Source organism: Scyliorhinus torazame, chromosome 13 (assembly GCF_047496885.1).
Source record: "Scyliorhinus torazame isolate Kashiwa2021f chromosome 13, sScyTor2.1, whole genome shotgun sequence".
NCBI classification, from domain to species: Eukaryota; Metazoa; Chordata; class Chondrichthyes; order Carcharhiniformes; family Scyliorhinidae; genus Scyliorhinus; species Scyliorhinus torazame.
In genome coordinates, this window is record NC_092719.1 from 86,436,828 (window position 1) to 86,456,916 (window position 20,089).

The window sequence follows — 20,089 nt, forward strand, 5'->3', positions numbered from 1 at the left end:
GATTAGGTGGGGTTACTGGGTTATGGGGATAGAGTGGAGGTGTGGACCTTGGGTAGGATGCTCTTTCCAAGAGCCGGTGCAGACTTGATGGGCCGAATGGCCTCCTTCTGCACTGTAAATCCTATGTAAATATATACATATGTGGAGTTTATAAAGAGGATGCTGGGGAAGATACTGGACCTGGATTCGCACAGGTAGGTCATGGGAGTGGACTTCAATACAGTTATGGATCTGGGCTTAGACCGGTCAAGCTCGAAAACTGGCAGGGTGCCAGCAATGGCAAAGGAACTAAGGGTTCATGGAACTGGATGGGGGGTGGATCCATGGAAGTTTAGGCAGCCAAGGGCGAAGGAGTTCTCCTTCTACTCACACGTGCAGAAAGTGTTCTCCCGGATTGATTTCTTTATTTTGAGCAGAGTCTTTCTGGCTGGGGTAGTGGACACGGGGTATTCGGCGATCACAATCGGCAATCACAACCCAGACCATGCACCGCACTGGGTTGACCTGCAGGTTAGTAAAGACAGTAATCAGCACCTGCACTGGAGGTTAGATGTGGGACTTTTGGCGGATGAAGGGGTGTACGAGCGGAAGAGGAAATGCATTCAGAACTACCTGCAGGTCAATGACACAGGGAAAACTTCGGCAGCAGTGGTTTGGGAACCACTAAAGGCAGTAGTCAGCGTGCAGCTGATCTCGATCCGGGCTCATAAGGAGAAGGTTGACAGGGCAGAGACGGGCAGCCTGGTTAAGGAGATATTACAGATCGATAGGAGGTATGCGGAGAACCCAGAGGCAGGGCTCCTGAGGGAAGGGCGGAGGCTGCAGGCCGAGTTTAGCTTGCTGACCACAGGGAGAGCGGTGGGGCAGCTGAGAAAGGCGAGGGGGGCGATTTATGAACATGGGGAGAAGGCCAGGAGAATGCTTGCACAGCAGCTTTGGAAGAGGGAGGCAGCTAGGGAGATAGGGAAAGTAAAGGACGGTGAGGGGAACCTGGTTGGTGACTCGGTAGGGGTGAATAAGGCGTTTAGAGATTTTCACAGCAGGCTGTACAGGTCGAAACCCACTACGGGGCCGGATGGGATGTGGCGCTTCTTGGAGGGGCTGAATTTCCCAATGATGGACGGAGAGCGGGTAGAAGGGCTGGGGGCCCCAATTAGGCTGGAAGAGATAATGGAGGGCTTGAAGGCCATGCAGGCGGGTAAGGCCCCGGGTCCGGACAGGTACCCAGTGGAGTTCTATAAAACGTTCTCGGGGATATTGGGGCCAGTGTTGTTGAGGATGTTCAATGAGGCAAGGGAAAGAGGGGTGCTGCCCCCGACGATGTCACAGGCAATGATTTAGCTGATTCTTAAGTGGGACAAGAACCCGGAGCTGTGTGGGTCCTGCAGGCCGATCTCCCTGCTGAATGTAGATGCCAAGTTGCTGGCCAAAATCGTTTCCTCCAGGATTGAGGATTGTGTTCCGGACGTTATTGGGGAGGACCAGACGGGGTTTGGTAAGGGTAGGCAGTTGGTGGCCAATGTAAGAAGGCTGTTAAATCTGATCATGATGCCCCCGGAAGGTAGGGAGGTTGAGGTAGTGATCACAATGGATGCAGAAAAGGCTTTTGATCGGGTAGAATGGGACTATCTGTGGGAGGTACTGGGATGGTTCGGATTTGGGCGGGGCTTTATTGACTGAATCAGGTTACTGTATCAGGCTCCTGTGGCAAGTGTGCGGATGAACAGGGCAACTTCGGGCTATTTTAGACTGCACTGGGGGACGAGACAGGGATGCACCCTCTCCCCACTGTTGTTTCGCTGGCTATAGAGCCGTTGGCAATCGCCCTGAGCGCTTCAAGGGGCTGGAGGGGACAGGTCCGGGGGGGGGGGGGTGGAGCACAGGGTTTCCCTCTGTGCGGATGATCTGCTCCTGTACATTTCGGACCCAGCAGAGGGGATGGAGGAAATCATGAAGATTTTAGGGGAACTCGGCCGGTTTTCGGGATATAAGCTAAACATGGATAGAACATAGAACATTACAGCGCAGTACAGGCCCTTCGGCCCTCGATGTTGCGCCGACCTGTGAAACCACTCTAAAGCCCATCTACACTATTCCCTTATCGTCCATATGTCTATCCAATGACCATTTGAATGCCCTTAGTGTTGGCGAGTCCACTACTGTTGCAGGCAGGGCATTCCACTCCCTTACTACTCTCTGAGTAAAGAACCTACCTCTGACATCTATCCTATATCTATCTCCCCTCAATTTAAAGCTATGTCCCCTTGTGCTGGACACCACCATCCAAGGAAAAAGGCTCTCACTGTCCACCCTATCCAATCCTCTGATCATCTTGTATGCCTCAATTAAGCCACCTCTTAACCTTCTTCTCTCTAACGAAAACAGCCTCAAGTCCTTCAGCCTTTCCTCATAAGATCTTCCCTCCATACCAGGCAACATTCTGGTAAATCTCCTCTGCACCCTTTCCAATGCTTCCACATCTTTCCTATAATACGGCGACCAGAATTGCACGCAATACTCCAAATGCGGCCGTACCAGAGTTTTGCACAGCTGCAACATGACCTCATGGCTCCGAAACTCAATCCCTCTACCAATGAAAGCTAACATACCGTACGCCTTCTTAACAACCCTCTGAACCTGGGTGGCAACTTTCAGGGATCTATGTACAATGGACACCGAGATCTCTCTGCCCATCCACACTGCCAAGAATCTTACCATTAGCCCAGTACTCTGTCTTCCTGTTATTCCTTCCAAAATGAATCACCTCACACTTTTCGGCATTAAACTCCATTTGCCACCTCTCAGCCCAGCGCTGCAGCTTATCTATGTCCCTCTGTAACTTGTAACATCCTTCCGCACTGTCCACAACTCCACCGACTTTAGTGTTGTCTGCAAATTTACTCACCCATCCTTCTACGCCCTCCTCCAGGTCATTTATAAAAATGACAAACAGAAGTGGCCCCAAAACAGATCCTTGTGGTACACCACTAGTAACTGGACTCCAGTCTGAACATTTCCCTTCAACCACCACCCTTTGTCTTCTTCCAGCTAGCCAATTTCTGATCCAAACTGCTAAATCACCCTGAATCCCATGCCTCCGTATTTTCTGCAGTAGCAATAAGAGTGAGATGTTTGTGGTCCAGGCGAGGGGACAGGACGGGCGACTGGGGGAGCTGCCGTTTAGGTCAGTAGGGGGTAGTTTTAGGTACCTGGGCATCCAAGTGGCGCGAGAATGGGACCGGCTGCATAAATTGAATCTGGCTCGGCTAGTGGACCAAATGAAGGACTATTTCCGGAGATGGGAAGCGCTCCCGTTGTCGCTGGCCGGGAGGGTACAAACAGTGAAAATGACAGTCCTCCCGACGTTCCTATTTGTATTTCAATGTCTCCCCACTTTTATTCCACGGACCATTTTTAAGCGGGTCCACAAGGTGATCACGGGCTTCGTCTGGGCGGGCAAGACCCCTCGGGTAAGGAAGGTAATGTTTGAGCGGAGTCGGGGAGAGGGCGGGCAGGCGCTGCCAAATTGTAGCAATTATTAATGGGCGGCTAACATAACCGTGATCAGGAAGTGGGTGGTGGGGCGGGATCGACGTGGGTGCATATGGAGGCGGCTTCTTGTAAGGGCACCAGTCTGGGGGCGTTGGTAACTGCGCCTCTGCCACTCCCGCCGGCGCGGTACTCCACCAGCCCCGTAACGGTGGCAGCCCTGAAAGTTTGGGGCCAGTGGAGTCGGCATGTGGGAGCAGTGGGAGCATCGGTCTGGGCCCCAATTTGTGATAACCACCAGTTTGCTCCGGGAAGTATGGATGCGGGGGTTCGGGGTATGGCGTAGTGTGGGGATTGAGAGAATGGGGATGTATTCATAGAGGGGAGCTTTCCGAGTATGAGGGCACTGGAGGAAAAGTTTGGGCTGGCGAGGGGAACCAAATTCAGATACTTGCAGGTGCGGGACTTTGTTTGTAAACAGGTGGCAACCTTTCCGCTCCTACCGCTGAGGGGGTTAGGGGGTTTCAGGACAGAGTAATTTCCACAGGGTGGGTAGGGGAGAGGGGAGCGTCCCGGATATCTATAAGGAGTTTATGGGGTCGGAGGAGACGCAGACCGAGGAGCTGAAGGGTAAGTGGGAGGAGGAGCTGGGAGGAGAGTTAGAGGATGGTCTATGGACGGACGCGTTGAGCAGAGTCAACACGTCTGCAACATGTGCCAGGCTCAGCCTGATACAATTTAAGGTTGTGCACTGGGCTCACATGACAGTGGCCCGGATGAGCAGATTCTTTGGGGTGGAGGACAGGTGCACAAAGTGCGCGGGAGGACCAGCAATCCATGTCCAAATGTTTTGGACATGTCCAAAGCTTAGGGGATTTTGGCAGGGGTTTGCGGACGTCATGTCCAAGGTTTTAAAAACAAGGGTGGCGCTGGGTCCAGAGGTAGCGATATTCGGGGTGTCGGAAGATCCGGGAATCCAGGAGGATTCCCTGGTAGCCCGGAGACGGATAATATTGGCATGGATGGACCCAAAGCCCCCGAATTCGGAGACCTGGCTGTCAGACATGGGTAACTTTCTCTGTATGGAGAAACTTGGTTCGCCTTGAAAGGTTCACTATTAGGGTTCACCCGGAGGTGGCAACCGTTCGCCGACTTCCTTGTGGAAAATTAATCGTCAGCAGACACGATGGGCGGGGGTGGGGTGGGGGGGGGGGGGGGGGGGGGTGGGGTGGGGGGGGGGTGGGGGGGGGGGTGGGGTGGGGGGGGGGTGGGGGGGGTGGCGGGGGGGGGGGGGGCGGGGGGGGACGAGGGAGTAGTTTAGGTTAGAGTAGGGAGGTAATAAGGTTGGGAACTGTACGAAAGGTAAACGGTTTTTGCACTATGTTTATGGTTTCATGAATCTTGTCTATTTTGTTGTTGTTTCTGTACCAAAAATACCTCAACAGAATGTTTATTTAAAAAAAAAACTATACTGGTTACATCTTCAAAGCAGTCCAAGAGATTTGTCAAGCATAATTACCCTTTCATAAATCTATGCTGACTCTGACTGATCCTTCCACTGCTTTCTAAATGTTCTGCTATAAAGTCCTTGATAATGGATTCACGACTTTTCCCCACTACCGATGTTTGCTTCCTGGTTTATAATTCCCTGCTTTCTCTCTACCTCCCTTTTTGAATATTGGAGTGACATGAGCTACCCTCCAATCTTCAGGGACTGTTTCAGAGTCTATAGAATCCCAGAAGATGACCACCAATCCATTCACTATTTCTAGAGCCACCCCCTTAAGCATTCTGGAATGCAGATTCTCAGGCCCTGGGGATTTATCCGCCTTCAATCCCATCAATTTTCCCAGCACCATTTCTCTACTAATGTTCATCTCCCTCAGTTCTTCCCTCTCATTAAGCCTTTCATTCTCCAGCATTTCTGGTATCTGATTTGTGTCCTCTTTTGTGAAGACAGAACCAAAGTATGTATTCAATTGCTCAGCCATTTCTTTGTCGCTTATTATGCATTCCCCTGTTTCTGTCTGAAGGGGACCTACATTTCCCTTTACCAATCTCTTTCTCTTCTCATATCTATAGAAACTCTTGGTGTCAATCTTTATGGTCCCTGCAAGCTTACTTTCGTACTGTACTTTCCCCTTCTTAATCAATCCCTTTGTCCTTCTTTGCTGAATTCTGAACTGCTCCCAATCCTCAGATCTATTTTTTTTTTTGGCTAATCTGTGTGCTTCTTCCTTGGATTGGATACTATTTCTAATTGCCTTTATAAGCCATGGATTGGCCCTCTTACCCATTTTGCTTTTGTGCCAGGCAGGAATGAACAGTTGCTGCAGTTCCCCCATGTGTTCCTTGAATATTTGCCATTGTCTATCCACTGTCATCCCTTTAAGTAACTCTCCCCAATCTATCAAGGCCAACTCACGCCTCAGATCTCCATAGCTCCCTTTATTAAGATTTAGCACCCTCAATTCTGAATCAACTACTTCACACTCCACCTTGAAAAAAAATTCTAGCACGTTATGGTCGCTCATCCACAAGGGTTTTCGCACAGCCAGATTGGCAATGATTCCCTTCTCATTACACAGTACTCAGACTAAGATGGTCTGCTCTCTAGTTGGTTCTGCCACAAATTGGTCAAGAAAACCATCCCATATACACTCCAGGAATTCCTCCTCTATGGCATTGTGGGTACTTTGATTTGCCCAATCTATGTGAAGATTAAAATCACCCATGATCACCGGTATTCCCTTATTATATGCATCACTAATTTTGTGTTTAATGCCATTCCCAACATCCCCACTGCAGTCTGGGGGTCTATATATGACACCCATTGATGTTTTCTGCCCCATGGTATTTCTCAGTTCTATCCATACAGACTCCACATTGTCAGACTTAATATCCTTTCTCATTATTGTGTTAATTTCCTCTTTAACCAGCAGTGCCACGCCACCACCTTTTCTTTTATACCTGACCTTCCTAAATACTGGAAACCCTGGGACATTCAGTTCCCATCCCTGGCACCCTGCAGACATGTCTCCGGAATTCCAATTCTATCATACCCATTTATATCTATCTGCGCAATTAGTTCATCCACTTTATTGCAGATGCTCCGTGCATTAAGGCACAGAGCCTTTTAAGTTTGTCTTTTTCACATATTTTTCTCTTTTGCCCTGTTTGAATTTTGCCCTTGGTTTCTCCACCTATTACTTTTCTTATTCACTTTTCTACCATTTGCTTTTGTCCTTGCTCCCTCTTTCTCTGATTCCTTGCATAGGTTCCCACCCCCCTGGCATATTAGTTTAAACCCTCCCCAACTGCTCTAGCAAATAGGGTAGCAACTAGGACATCAGTCCCAATCCTGCGCAGGTGCAACCCGTCCAGTTTGTGCAGGTTCCACCTCCCCCAGAACCGGTCCCAATGCCCCCAGGAATCTGAATCTCGCCCCATCAACACCCCCCCCCCCCCCCCCCCCCCCACACACACACACACCATCTCTTTAGCCACATATTCATCCAATATATCCTGTCATTTCTACTCTGACTAGCATGTAGCACCGGTAGTAATCTTGAGATCACTACCTTTGAGGTCCGATTTCTTAACTTCCTTCCTCGCTCCCTGTAGAATCTCATCCCTTTTTTACCTCTGGCGTTTGTACCGATTTGTACCACGACCACTGGCTGTTCACCCGCCCCCTCCAAAATGTCCTGTATCTGCTCCGAGACGTCTTTGACGAGACTCCCTATAACTATTGCACTGGCACACTTATTACCCCTCCCCTATGATGCACTATCAATTACCACAAAGAGGAGAATAGTGGAACAATCGAGGCTTTATTGAGCAAGATGTTGTACCTCCTGTAGCTGGAACCAGAATGGCTGCAGCACAGAAGAGCACACATATTTATACGCCACCTACTGGGCGGAACCAGCAGGCTGGGATTTACCCCTGTACCTCTAATATACGGGCAATGCCGTAATACATATAATATACTACTAGTGGTGACTACCACACCCTCTAAAGGAAAACCAACCATGGTGCCACGAGTTTGGATGTTGCTGTTTTCCCCTGAGAGGCCATTCCCCTCAACAGTATCCAAAGCGGTATATCTGTTCTGCAGGGGAATGGCCACAGGAGATACCTGCACTACCTGCCTAGCTCTCTTGCTCTGTCTGGTGGTCACCAATTTGCTTTCTGCCTGCGCATTTCTAAGCTGTCAGATGACTATATCCAGAAATGTGTTACCTGCAAATCTCTCAACGTTCCCGAAGCACTGTGGTGATTCTTGCTGTCACTCAAGCTCTGAAACCTGGAGGTCCAGCTGCTGTATGCTGGTAATACTTCCTACACACAAGAAGGACAGCACAGTAGCACAAGTGGATCGCAGTGTGGCTTCACAGCGCCAGGGTCCCATGTTCGATTCCCCGCTGGGTCACTGTCTGTCACGTTCTCCCCGTATCTGCGTGGGTTTCCTCCGACAATCCAAAGACGTGCAGGTTAGGTGGATTGGCCATGATAAATTGTCCTCAGTGACCAAAAAGGTTAGGAGGCGTTATTGGGTGTTGCTCTTATTAGCCTTAGTTTTATTGCCCTTAGTGTCCAAAGTTTCCCTTAGTGTTGGGTGGGGTTACTGGGTTATGGGGATAGGGTGGAGGTGTTGATCTTGGGTAGGGTGCTCTTCCCAAGAGCCAGTGCAGACTCGATGGGCAATGGCCTCCTTCTGCACTGTAAATTCTATGATAAGTATTAGTTCTAATTCTGTCACCTTTGCTCACGAGTCGCCAGGTATCTTTCTGATACCGCCACGTGGTTCAAGCTCTAGTTATGATTAATAAGACAGCACACCGCTTAGTAAGATTAAAATCAACGGTCATTTATTATGTACAGCAATAAATACTTACACAATAATCCTACTTTCTATATCATTGCCTACCACTACTGGCCAATACTTAACTTTTGGAAATGGCCCACCAGGTCAGGGAAACGAATGGCTTATCAAATTGGGTCTGGCCTGCGGGATTCAAAAGGCTGATACAAGTCGTTGGCTAGGAGTCTCTATCGGGTAGCGATCGCTGGAGTCAAACTTACGGTTGCTGGTCGATGGTTCTTGCGAAGGTTGCGAGCAGGAAGAGAAGGGAGAGAAGGGTCGATCTGAACTTGGCCCCTATCCTTTATAGGTCCCAGGGTCCTCCCGCCTCTTGGGGCGGACCTTGACCCGGGTCCCAAGTGCTTGGACTTGTTCCCAATCACTGGGTTCGATATGGTCCAATAATGGGGCGATTCCGTGATCGGCGGGTGGTCGTTCACCTTTTTTTGTCTTGGCCACTGCTGGCGCCGAGAGGTCTGGATCGGCATTCAATTGCTAATATGTTGCAATTGTTCCCGGGGATAGCCGATTAAACTGCAGATGTCTGTGTTGATGTGCTGCTAATGGTCGCAGGTATCGATCTGGGCTGACTTCCCCAGAGCCGAATACGCTATTCTGTCCGTTTGTGCCCTGTTGGCTGCTTTTCCCATCAGCCTTTTCGGTTAGCCATTTTACATCGGATTTCGGCCAAATTAATCGGGAATCAGCCATTTTAGGTGGCTACATGGGTTTGGGGGATAGGGTGGAAGTGAGGGCTTAAGTGGGTCGGTGCAGACTCGATGGGCCGAATGGCGTCTTTCTGCACTGTATGTTCTATGTTCTAAGTGTCCAGGATTTCTTCTATAGCACAGTATGCACATTTCATGCAGTTGAGATGCCCTGCCAAACTTTTTACTTTCGAAACTTTTTTATTCATTTATGGGATGTGGGCGTCGCTGGCTCGGCCGGCATTTATTCTCCATCCCTAGTTGCCTTTGAGAATGTACTGTTGAGCTGCCTTCTTGAAATGCTGCAGTTCATTAGGTGTAGGTACATCCATGGTGCTGAAGGGGTGGGAGTTCCAGGATTTTGACCCAGTGACAGTATGTTTCCAAGTCAGGATGGTGAGTGCCTTGGAGAGTCCCAGGTGGTGGTGTTCCCATGTATTTGCTACCTTCTAGATGTTAGTGGTCGTGGATTTGAAAGGTGCTGCCTAAGGGGCCTTGAAGAGTTTGTACAGGGCACCTTGTAGATGGTATACACGCTGCCACTGTTCATCTGTGGTGGAGGCATTGAATGTTGTGGAAGGAGTGCCAATCAAGTGGGGCTACTTTTCCTGGATGCAGTTAAGCTTCTTGAGTGTTGTTGGAGCTGCTCTCAGCCAGGCAACTGGAGAGTATTTCATCACACTCCTGACTAATGCCTCATAGATGGTGGACTGGATTTGGGGAGTCAGGAGTGAGTTACCTGCCTCAAGATTCCTTGCCTTTGACCTGCTCTTGTAACCACAGCATTTATAAGGCTAGTCTAGTTCAGTTTCCGGTTACTGGTAACCCCTGGATGTTGATAATGGGGGATTCAGCGATGGTAATACCAGTGAATGTCAAGGGGTGATGGTTCGATCCTCTCTTGTTGGAGATGGCCATTGCCTGGTGCTTGTGTGGCGCAAATGTTACTTGCCACTTGTCATCCCAAGCTTGGACATTGTCCTGGTCTTGCTGCATTTGGACATGGACTACTTCAGTATCTGATGAGTCGCAGGGGAGGCAGTGGTGTAGTGGTATTGCCACTAGACTAGTGACACAAAGACTCAGATTCATTCTCTGGTCATCCGGATTCGAATCCTGTCATGGCACATGGTGAAATTTGAATCTAAAAAGTCTAAAGATGACCATGAAATGATTGTCCTTTAGGGAAGGGAATCAGTCGTTCTTACTCAGTCTGGCCTACAGGCAGGGATGGGCAATAAATGCTGACCCAGCCAGTGACGCTCACACCCCATGAATGAATAAGAAAAGAAAATGTTACTGTTGACTGAAGCGCCGCTGCTCGATCTATTTGGTGACACTAACTCACAAGATTTCCAGAATCCATTCAGATTTTATTTTTTTAATTTTAAAAAATGTTTCTATTCTCCTCAGTTTCCACTTTTTCATCAAATATACACCCAACAAAAGATAACTAACAATAGCAAATACAATAGCAATCCCCCAACCAACAACCCCTTCATCATACAAACCCAAACCTCACACCACAGCCCGTCCTCCATACCTCCCCCAACTCTTCCTCCCACTTTGTTTTAATCCCCTCCAATAATATCTTGTCCTCCTTCAGAATCGCCATTACCACCCCCATCTCCATTTCCCCAGCCTTCGATACCTCCTGCAACAATGTGGAGGCCAGCGCAATCCGGAAGCTCTGAACCTCCTTCCTGGCAAAATCCATTGAGTTTATTATCTAGTACCTTACTGGTTTTGGTTGCTGCCTCTTTACTGATCTCTAACTTCCTAATCTGGTTCCCATCCCCCTGCCACATCAGTTTAAAACCTCCCCAACAGTGTTAGCAAAAGCACCCCCTAGGACATTGGTTCCAGTCCTGCCCAGGTGTAGACCATCCGATTTGTAATGGTCCCACCACCCCCAGAACCGGTTCCAATGTCCCAGAAATCTGAACCCTCCCTCCTGCACCATCTCTCAAGCCACGTATTCACTCTGACTATTCTTGAATTTCTACTCTGACTGTCTTGTGGCATTGGTAGCAATCCTGTGATTACTACCTTTTGAGGTCCTACTCTTTAACTTATCTCCTCACTCCCTAAATTCTGATTGTAGGACCTCATCCCGTTTTGTACCTATATCAGTGCCTATATGCACCACGACAACTGGCTGTTCACCCTCCCCTTCAGTATGTCATGCAGCCGATCTGAGACATCCCTGACCCGTGCACCCGGGAGGCAACATACCATTCTGGAGTCTCGTTTTCGACCACAGAAACGCCTGTCTGCTCCCCTTACGATTAGGCTATGACTATAGCCCTGCCAGTCTTTTTCCCGCCCTTCTGTGCAGCAGAGCCAGCCACGGTGCCATGAGCCTGGCTACTGCTGCCTTCCCCTGGTGAGTCATCTCCCCCAACAGAATCCAAAACGGTATACCTGTTTTGGAGGGAGATGACCGCAGGGGACACCTGCACTGCCTTCCTGCTCTTTCTCTGCCTTTTGGTCACCCATTCCCTAGCTCCCTCACCAATCCTAATCTGCGGAGTGACCAACTCACTGAACGTGCTATCCACGACCTTCTCAGCATCGCGGATGCTCCAAAGTGAGTCCATCCGCAGCTCCTGAGCCGTCATGCGGTCTAACAGGTGTTGCAGCTGGACACACTTCCCGCACATGAAGGAGTCAGGGGCATCGGCCGCGTCCCTGAACTCCCACATTGAGCACGAGGAGCATAACACGGGTCTGGGATCGTCTGCCATTTTTACATTTTACCTTAACTGATTACAAATATAATATGAAATAATGAATAAATGAAAAGAATAAAGATTTTACTTACCATTTTTCTCAATTACCTTCCCAATCTTTTCACAAAAGTCTCCTTCCCCAACAACCCCACATCCAAACTCCACCCCGGATTCTGCACTGCCTCCTTCTTCAAAATCATGTTCACCCAATGCAGCGCATGATCCAAAATTGCTATTGCCGAATACTCTGATCCTTTAACCCCAGCCAACAACGCCTTCCCTACCACAAAAAAAATCTTTCCTTCAATAGACATTACGCCCCGCCCCCAATGACTGGGCAAGCGAGCGCATCAGCGACCTATCCAACCTTGGCTCCTGCACCAAGTTCCAGTCCTCATTCACTATCAGCTCTTGCGAATCCAATAGCCCCACGCACCTTTCTCACGAACCCCACATCGTCCCAGTTAGGACCGTGCACTCTTCCCCACGCCACAACCTCCCTTCCACACAGTCCACAACCAATCTTCAGTCTCATTCTCCATCTGCCCCAAGCCTTCTACCTTCAGAAACACCTCCGCCTCCTACATCGTCTCAAAGTACAAGTCCCTGGAGTTGTAGGTCACCCTCAGCTTTGCTGGACACACCATGCCAAACCACATCCCACTGTTATACAGTGCCGTCTTTACTCAGCCGAAAGCCGCTCGCCTCCTTGCCAGTTCAACCGTTATGTCCTGGTAAATGTGTACACCAGCTTCAGCCCATTTCACCTCCCACTTCTGCATCACCCAACTCAGGACCTTCGCCTTCATGTGGTATCTATGCAAGCAAACAATCACTGCTCTTGGCGGCTCATTCGCCATGGCTTAGGCCTCAATGACTGATGAGCCCAGTCGAGTTCATATCGAGAGGGATCATTTACCTCCCCATCTTGGCAAAGTACTCCGTCGGTCTCGGGCTCTCCACCCCTTCGGAAAGGCCCACAATCCTCATATTTTGCCGCCTCAAACTATTTTCCAAGTTCTCCGACTTTGCTCGCAGCCCTTTGTTGGCCTCAACCACCCTCTGCAGCTCCTCCCCCATCGAGGTGAGCTGATTGCTGTGCTGCAACATGGCTTCATCCACTCCCTTAATTTTCTCACCCTGCTCCCGCACCTCGGCACCTTCGACACAGCCACCCTCAACGGGGCAATTGCGTCCTCCACCAACACCTTTAAAGCCACCGTCATCTCCTTCCCCAACACCTCAATGTGCTTCGCGAACTGCTTCTCCAACTCCAAAGCCATCACCTCGGTCATCTTTTCTGCCGTAAGCAGTGCGGCCCACCCAGCGACCCAGCTTCCGCCATCTTGCCAGCTCCCAGTCTCGCCCTTTCACTTGATGGCGAATCCTCACTTCCTCCCTTTTTCACGGCAGCTTTCTTCTGATTTTTCGACATTATCCCCCTTTCCTACACTCGATCATCAAAACATTACCCATGGGACCGGACATTAAACTCCAAAAAACAAGCCTTGAGCAGACTTCCAACGTGCGACTTTCCCCCCTATATGCCGCCGCCACTGGAAGTCCATTCAGTCTTTATTTAACAAGCACTATAAGATCTATTTCACAAGTAAGTGACACTGTCTTCCCAAATAAGATCAGTGAGTCAAAGTCAAGTGGCGCTAACCAGTCACTAACAAGGATCACTACTGTTGCTGTGGTTGTGGAAGCATTCTGGGCCCATAACCCAGAGGTCGAAGGATCATAACCATTCTCTGCTATTTACATTTTCAGTAACAACAAAAATAAATATTTAGCGGCTCCCCACAAATATCTTTGGGCTCCAGCTCACCGTCTCCGGGGCTCCAAGCTCACGATTCCTCTTTCCTCTTCTTGCAATGGTTGTTCCCGAGTTGTTGATGCAAGCGTTCTGTTCACCAGTATATTTATACCATATTTCTGAAGGAGGTGCGTGACTCGGTACCTACATTCCTGCATATCGCAACCTACCAAATCCTATCATTTCAGCAGACACAATCTCAATGTTCCAGTTAATCAGATTATCTCTTGGTGTTTGTCTCATCAGACAAGATCTCATTCCTTCAATTATTAGGTTATCTTCTGACACAGCTGTAATCACCTGCAATGACAATCTGTTGAGCCCTCAGCTTGTTATATTTAGTTAGAGTCACTTGGCTGAGCTGGCCACTTTTTAACCAGCATGCAATTTGGTCTGGCTTCAGTACTCAACATTGTGCAGTCATCAGCGAACATCCCTACTTTCGGCTTTGTAATAGAGGGAAGGTCATTGATGAAGCAGCTGAAGATGGTTGGGCCTCGGACCCTATTTGAGGAACTCCTGTACTGATGTCCTGAAACTGAGATGATTGACACCATCCACCAGAACCATCTTCTTTTGTGTCAGTCACACCTCACCTCTGGAGTTCAGCTTTTTTGTCCATGTTTGAACCTAGGCTGTAATGAGGTCAAGAGCTGAGTGATCCTGGTGGAACTCAAACTGAGCATCCATGAGCAGCTTATTGCTGAATAAGTGCTGATTGACAGCACTGTCGATGATGCCTTCCGTCACTTTGCTGATGAACGAGAGTAGACTGTTGGAGAGTGGCAGCAATTGGCCAGTTTGGATATGTCCTGTTTCTTGTGTACAGGACATTATCGCGGAAATTTTCCACATTGCTGGGTAGTTGCCAATGTTGTCGCTGTACATGAACAGCTTGGCTATGGGTGCGGCAAGCTCTCGGGCACAAGTCTTCAGTACTATTGCTGGAATATTGCAGTATTCAGTGCCTTCAGCTGTTCCTTGCTATCGCGTTGAGTGAATCGAATTGGCTGAAGACTGGCAATGAGGACCTCCAGAAGAGTCCGAGATGGATCATGCACTTGGTACTTATGGCTGAAGATTGTTGCAAATGCTTCAACCATATCTTTTGCAATGATACACTGGGCTCCTCCTCCAATGAGGATTGGGATATTTGTGGAGCCTCCTCCTCCAGTGAATTGTTTAATTGACCACCACCATTCACTGCTGGATGTGGCAGGAATGCAGAGCTTAAATCTGAACCGTTGGTTGTGGGATTGCTTAGCTTAGTCCATTACTTGCTGCCTATGCCATCAGGCAGACAAGTAATCTTGTGTTGTAGCTTCACCAGGTTGATGCTTCATTTTTAGGTATACCTGATGTTGCTCTTGGAATGCCCTCCTGCACTCTTCATTGAGTCAGGCTTGATGGTAATGGTAGATGGGGTGCCAGGCCACAAGGTTAAAGATTGTGATTGAATGCACTTCAGTTGCTGCTGATGTCCTCATGGATGCCGAGCCTTGAGTTGTTAAATCTGTCCAAAGTCTATCCAATTTAGCACGTTGGTAGTGCCACACAACACAATGGACAGTATATTTTCTGAGGGCCACGAACAATCCAGTACGAGTTTGTTGAGTCAAAAAGAAATACCTTTATTTACAATTACATCTATACAACAGCAGTTGTAGAGTTCACCATTGCTTCACCCCTCTAGCTGGAACCACACTGGCCAGCTCTATTTATGCCGATGAAACTGCTAATGATTTCTCCGTCCTCCTCATTGGGGCAGCTCAAACTCGGGATACCCAATAGTCCCCAGCCAATAGTATTGAGGCAGGTTGTAACATTCCTCCCCCCCGCAAAGTCCGATGAATCCACCGAAGACCCTGGCGAAGGAGGGGGTCAGACTCGTTTTACCACAGGACGGACATCACTCTCACAAGACACTGGATCGGGCGGCTTGTAACGAGAAGGTGAATGGCGCTTCCGAGACGAACGGCATAACGGCTGTATATCCACCGTCAATGGGACCGAGGACTCCCCCTTGGAGGTGTCCTGTGTGTCCATCTCAGAGTTGGAGTCCAAAACCTCCGTCAGTATCTCCATGGGGTTCTGCAACGACCCAAGCAGGGTGTGAGTGCGGCGCCAGAGGAAGATCACAAGGATGAACCTCCACTGTGTGCGAATCCGGTGATCGTTAGGGCTGGAGAAGTGATCTCCGGGGGCGGTGAATCCGTGAAAGAGGCGACCTGGGCTTGCACCTGGTAAGAGATCAGCCCGTTCGTCGAAAGATAACTCCAGGTACTCACTGGGCACCACCAGCAAACTTCTGAACAAACACCAGGTCAATGGGCTCAAACTGTTAGATCGACCGATGTCGAGAAGGGCCATGCCCTGCCATTCCTGAGTTCGGCGTAACTTTGCGCCAATGTCTGGGAAAACCATGCTGAGGCGGATAAGAAGTCTGTGGCCCATTAGGAGTTCCGCGAGAGGTACCCCAGTCACCGCATGTGGAGTGGTCCTATGAGAAAACAAAAATCGAGCCAGTCTAGTGTATGACTGGAAGACTGTTTCTTTAGGCTCTATTTGAACATCTGCACTGCGTGCTCCGCCGACCCATTGGAAGCCGGGTGATACGGAGCAGTGCGGGTATGGCGTATGCCGTTCATGAACCCTGCAAACTCCTCACCCCTCGCCTCCAGGGAGGCCATGCGTGCTGAAAGACAAACGCATATTCTCGATCGTCGCGCGGGACATTGTACCTCCCACCCGATGCACATCTAGCCATTTCGACCAAGGTGGCCATCCGGCTGGACTGTCTGCTCCTCCTCCGCGGCCTCATTCGTGGCCGGGTGTCCCTGGAAGGGGAACATGCGCTATCCACGGGCATACTCAAGGCCTTCCATGCTCGTGGGCACCACAGGGATTGGACAGCTTTATCGACCCCGATTTTCACATCTTGGTTTTATCGTTTTTAAGTTTCCGTTTCCTATTTATTCCTTTTGGGCTGTGCTCCTTTTGTTCTTTGGGAGTGGCCCCTTTTAATTTGTCCACCAGTTAGTTTGTGTTCTTTTATTTAGTTGATTGGGCCCTATAAAACGTGCCCAATAGTCACAGGCAGGCTATAACAGTATCCTTAATGTCAAGGCAAGACTTTGTCACCACAAGGGCTGTGTGGTGGCCACTCCTCCCAATACTGTCATGGACAGAAGCATCTACAGTTGGTGAGGATGAGGTCAAGTAAGTTTTTAGCTCTTGCTGGTTCCTCATCACCTGCCGCAGTCCCAGTCTAGCAGCTATGTCCTTTTGAACCTGGCGAATTTAGCCTGTGATGGTACTACGAGCCACTCTTTGTGATGGATATTGAAGTCCCCCATTCAGAGTACATTCTGTGCCCTTGTTGCTATCAGTGCTTCATCCAAGTGGTGTTCAACATGGAGTACTGATTCATCAGCTGAGGGAGGACAGTATGTGGTAATCAGCTGGAGGTTTCCTTGCCCATGTTTGACTTGGTACCATGAGACTTTGTGGGATGCACAGTCGATGTTGAGGACTCCCAGGGTAACTTCATCCCCACTGCCTACCACTGTGCCACCACCTCTGTTGGGTCTGTCCTGCCGGTGGGACAGGATATACCCAGGAATGGTGATAGTGGTGCCTGGGACATTATCTGTAAGGTATGATTCCTTGAGTATGACTACGTTAGGTTGTTGCTTGGCTAGTCTGTAAGATAGCTCTCCCAATTTTGACACAAGCCCCCAGATGTTAGTAAGGGCGACCATTCAAGATCAACAGGGCTGGGTTTGCGCTTGTCGTTCCTGGTGCCTAAGTCAATGCCAGGTGATCAATCTGTCTCTATTCCTTTTTGTTTCCTTTATAGTGGTTGAGTGTATCTGAGTGGTTTGCCCGACCATTTCAGAGGACATTTAAGAGTCTACCACATTGCTGTGGATCTGGAGTCATGTGTAGGCCAGACCAGGTAAAGGCGGTAGATTTTCTTCCCCAAGGGACAATAGTGAACCTGTCGGGTTTTTACGACAGTCGATAATGATTTCATGGTCATCATTAGAGTATTATCTGGAAACACTTTCAGCTGCACATCAATAGACTCCTGACCTGTTCGGGATGTCGATATAGCTGTTTGCAGAAGTTGCTTTTAATGTTGGTAATTTCCCTCGAAACTTTCTCCCTCACTTCAAATCTTCATTTCCTATACTCAGTCTCCAACCTAAATACGCCACTTGCATCCGTCTCAAATTCCAAGCGTTACTCTGTCAAAGCAGTACTCCATCGAGCTGGTCTTCATGCCAATCCTACTCTGCTTCTCAGTTCTGGAAATCCTGAGCAGCAAAAATGTGTTCAGAGACTTGACAAAACATGTTTGGGTTTCTGTTTTCTGATCTTTACTCCTTGATATGGGCACTACCCCAGGAGCAAAATGCAAAAACAAAAAATCCCAAAGCATTTTTATCTCCTTGGTTTAATTTTTATTTCACTGCTCAGTTCATTTTTTTCTTTATTGCAGCTAGACGATTATATTTACCGGTCCTCTAGCTTATTGAATCAAACTGAAGAACCTGATGTTCCCAAAGAAGATTCATCCAAAGTGACAGCTCTCGGCACTTTCATCATGGATTTACATCTGGAGCTTATTCAGGTTTATTACAGAGTGGCATTTAAACTCCTCAAAATGAATTGTGGTTAGTTATTACACCTACAATAATATTATGTAGAATATTAAAATTACATATTTGAAAAATTGTAAAACTGCAAATAACATTTTTGGTCAGTGAGTAATATTTTTTATGATAAAAATTTGTTAATTATCTTTCCGCCGCCATAAGTTGACAGTGACTGAAGTGACTGGCTCTTAGACAAAGGTCAATGTTGCTTTTAATTGGCTGTCTGCTACTTCTCTTCTTTTGTAGAAGAGGTCTCCTCATGGTAGCACCACATAAATTAGCAACTCTGCTAGGTGGGAATTTCCTCTGTTTTGGCACACTTGTCTTTTTTGCTGTGACCTCTAGCTACTTTTATAACATTGGTTGATATGCTATAAAATTAACTTTTGTGCCTCTGTGAAAGTAGTTTATAAATATGAATGCAGATTGCTCCAGTTATTTCCCGCCTTTCTGTGTCTTGGTGATCTTTCCCCCTCAGTTCAATAGTGGCTTTACTTCTGTAATAATAGTGTTCGGTGTCATGTGAAAACTTGCAGACAATCATTTCCTTGGGCTTTTCCATCCTCTCACGGTTATTACTCCCTCCCGCTGCTGGGAATACTGGAAACATGGCCTTTTCAAGATTGCTCTTAATTCATTTGTAGTTCTCAATTGAATTAAGAGGCAACCTAATGACATGAGTAAGGAATTGGTTAAAAGGCAGGAACCTGAGGTCACTTTAACTGTTGTCTCCTAATACTGTGCCCATCTTCCCTGGAGCTCCATGTTTGAATTCCTCCAATTAGGTTTGCCACAATACCAAAGTGGCTTTGATCAAAGTCACAAATTACAGCCTATGTAACTGAGACAAAGGTAAATAATTCCTCCTCCTTGACCTGTCAAAAGCCTTTGAAATGGGTGACACACTTTAAGATCTCTCTGCTGTCATCCAGCTGGGTGGGGTGATTCTATTCTTTATCCAGTCATAGCCAGAGTACCACCTGCAATGACTTCTCTTCCCACTCTTATTCCATTACCTCTGGAGTCGGCCAAGGATCTCTATGTTTGTGCATGTCCGTCCATTTCTCATCCATAAACTATGATCCAAAAGCACAGCATCAGTTTTCATGTGTATGCTAATGACACCTTGGGCTGATTTTCCAGCCCTTCCTGCTAGTGGGATCTTCAGGTTCTGTCTTCAGGTCTTGCTGAAGTTGCCCCCTGCTGCAGGTTTCCCAGCAGCGAAATGAACGAGTCATAGAAATTGCCATTGACTTCGGCAGGACCAGTTGATTCCATCTGCAGCCTGTGTCGAGCCGTAGGAAAACCAGCTGTGAGGAGGGATGGAAAATTCCATCCCTAGTCTATCTCGCCAAATCTTTTCTTTACCCATCTACTTTATAATTGTCAGATGGATTGTCTGACATCCAGTGGTGTATTTCCCCAAACTTAATATGATGAAGACTGAAGCCATTGTCATTGGTCCCCACTGCAAACTCCACTCCCTAGTCTCTGATTCTATAATAAGCAAAATACTGTGGATGCTGGAATCTGAAACAAGAACAGGAGAAACCTCAACAGGTGGAAAACGTCAGCCGGTCTGCCATCCTGAATTGGGAGAGAAACAGAGTTAACGTTTCAAGTCATAGATCATTCATCGCAACTGAAGGAAGGGAGAACGTGCGAGAACAAAAGAAACTGCAACAAAAAGTAGCAACTTTAAGAACAAACTAAGGATAGCCAGGTGTGAAAGGAGGAGGGGGTGTTTTGCATTGAAGCAATCACGTATGAAATATTTTTTTGAAAAGGAAAATGGAAGAAAGAGGGGCTTAAGA

At 48.2% G+C, this 20,089-nt stretch overlaps 1 protein-coding gene across 2 annotated transcripts in view; it reads left to right on the forward strand.

Moving 5' to 3' along the window:
• Nucleotides 1-20,089, forward strand: part of LOC140388177 (cilia- and flagella-associated protein 54-like) — a 948,449-nt gene that overhangs the window by 143,052 nt on the left and 785,308 nt on the right. For both annotated transcript variants that reach the window (XM_072471937.1, XM_072471938.1), the window contains exon 6: nt 18,119-18,293. In XM_072471937.1, the coding sequence (XP_072328038.1) occupies nt 18,119-18,293 (175 nt within the window). The remainder of the gene's footprint in view (nt 1-18,118; nt 18,294-20,089) is intronic.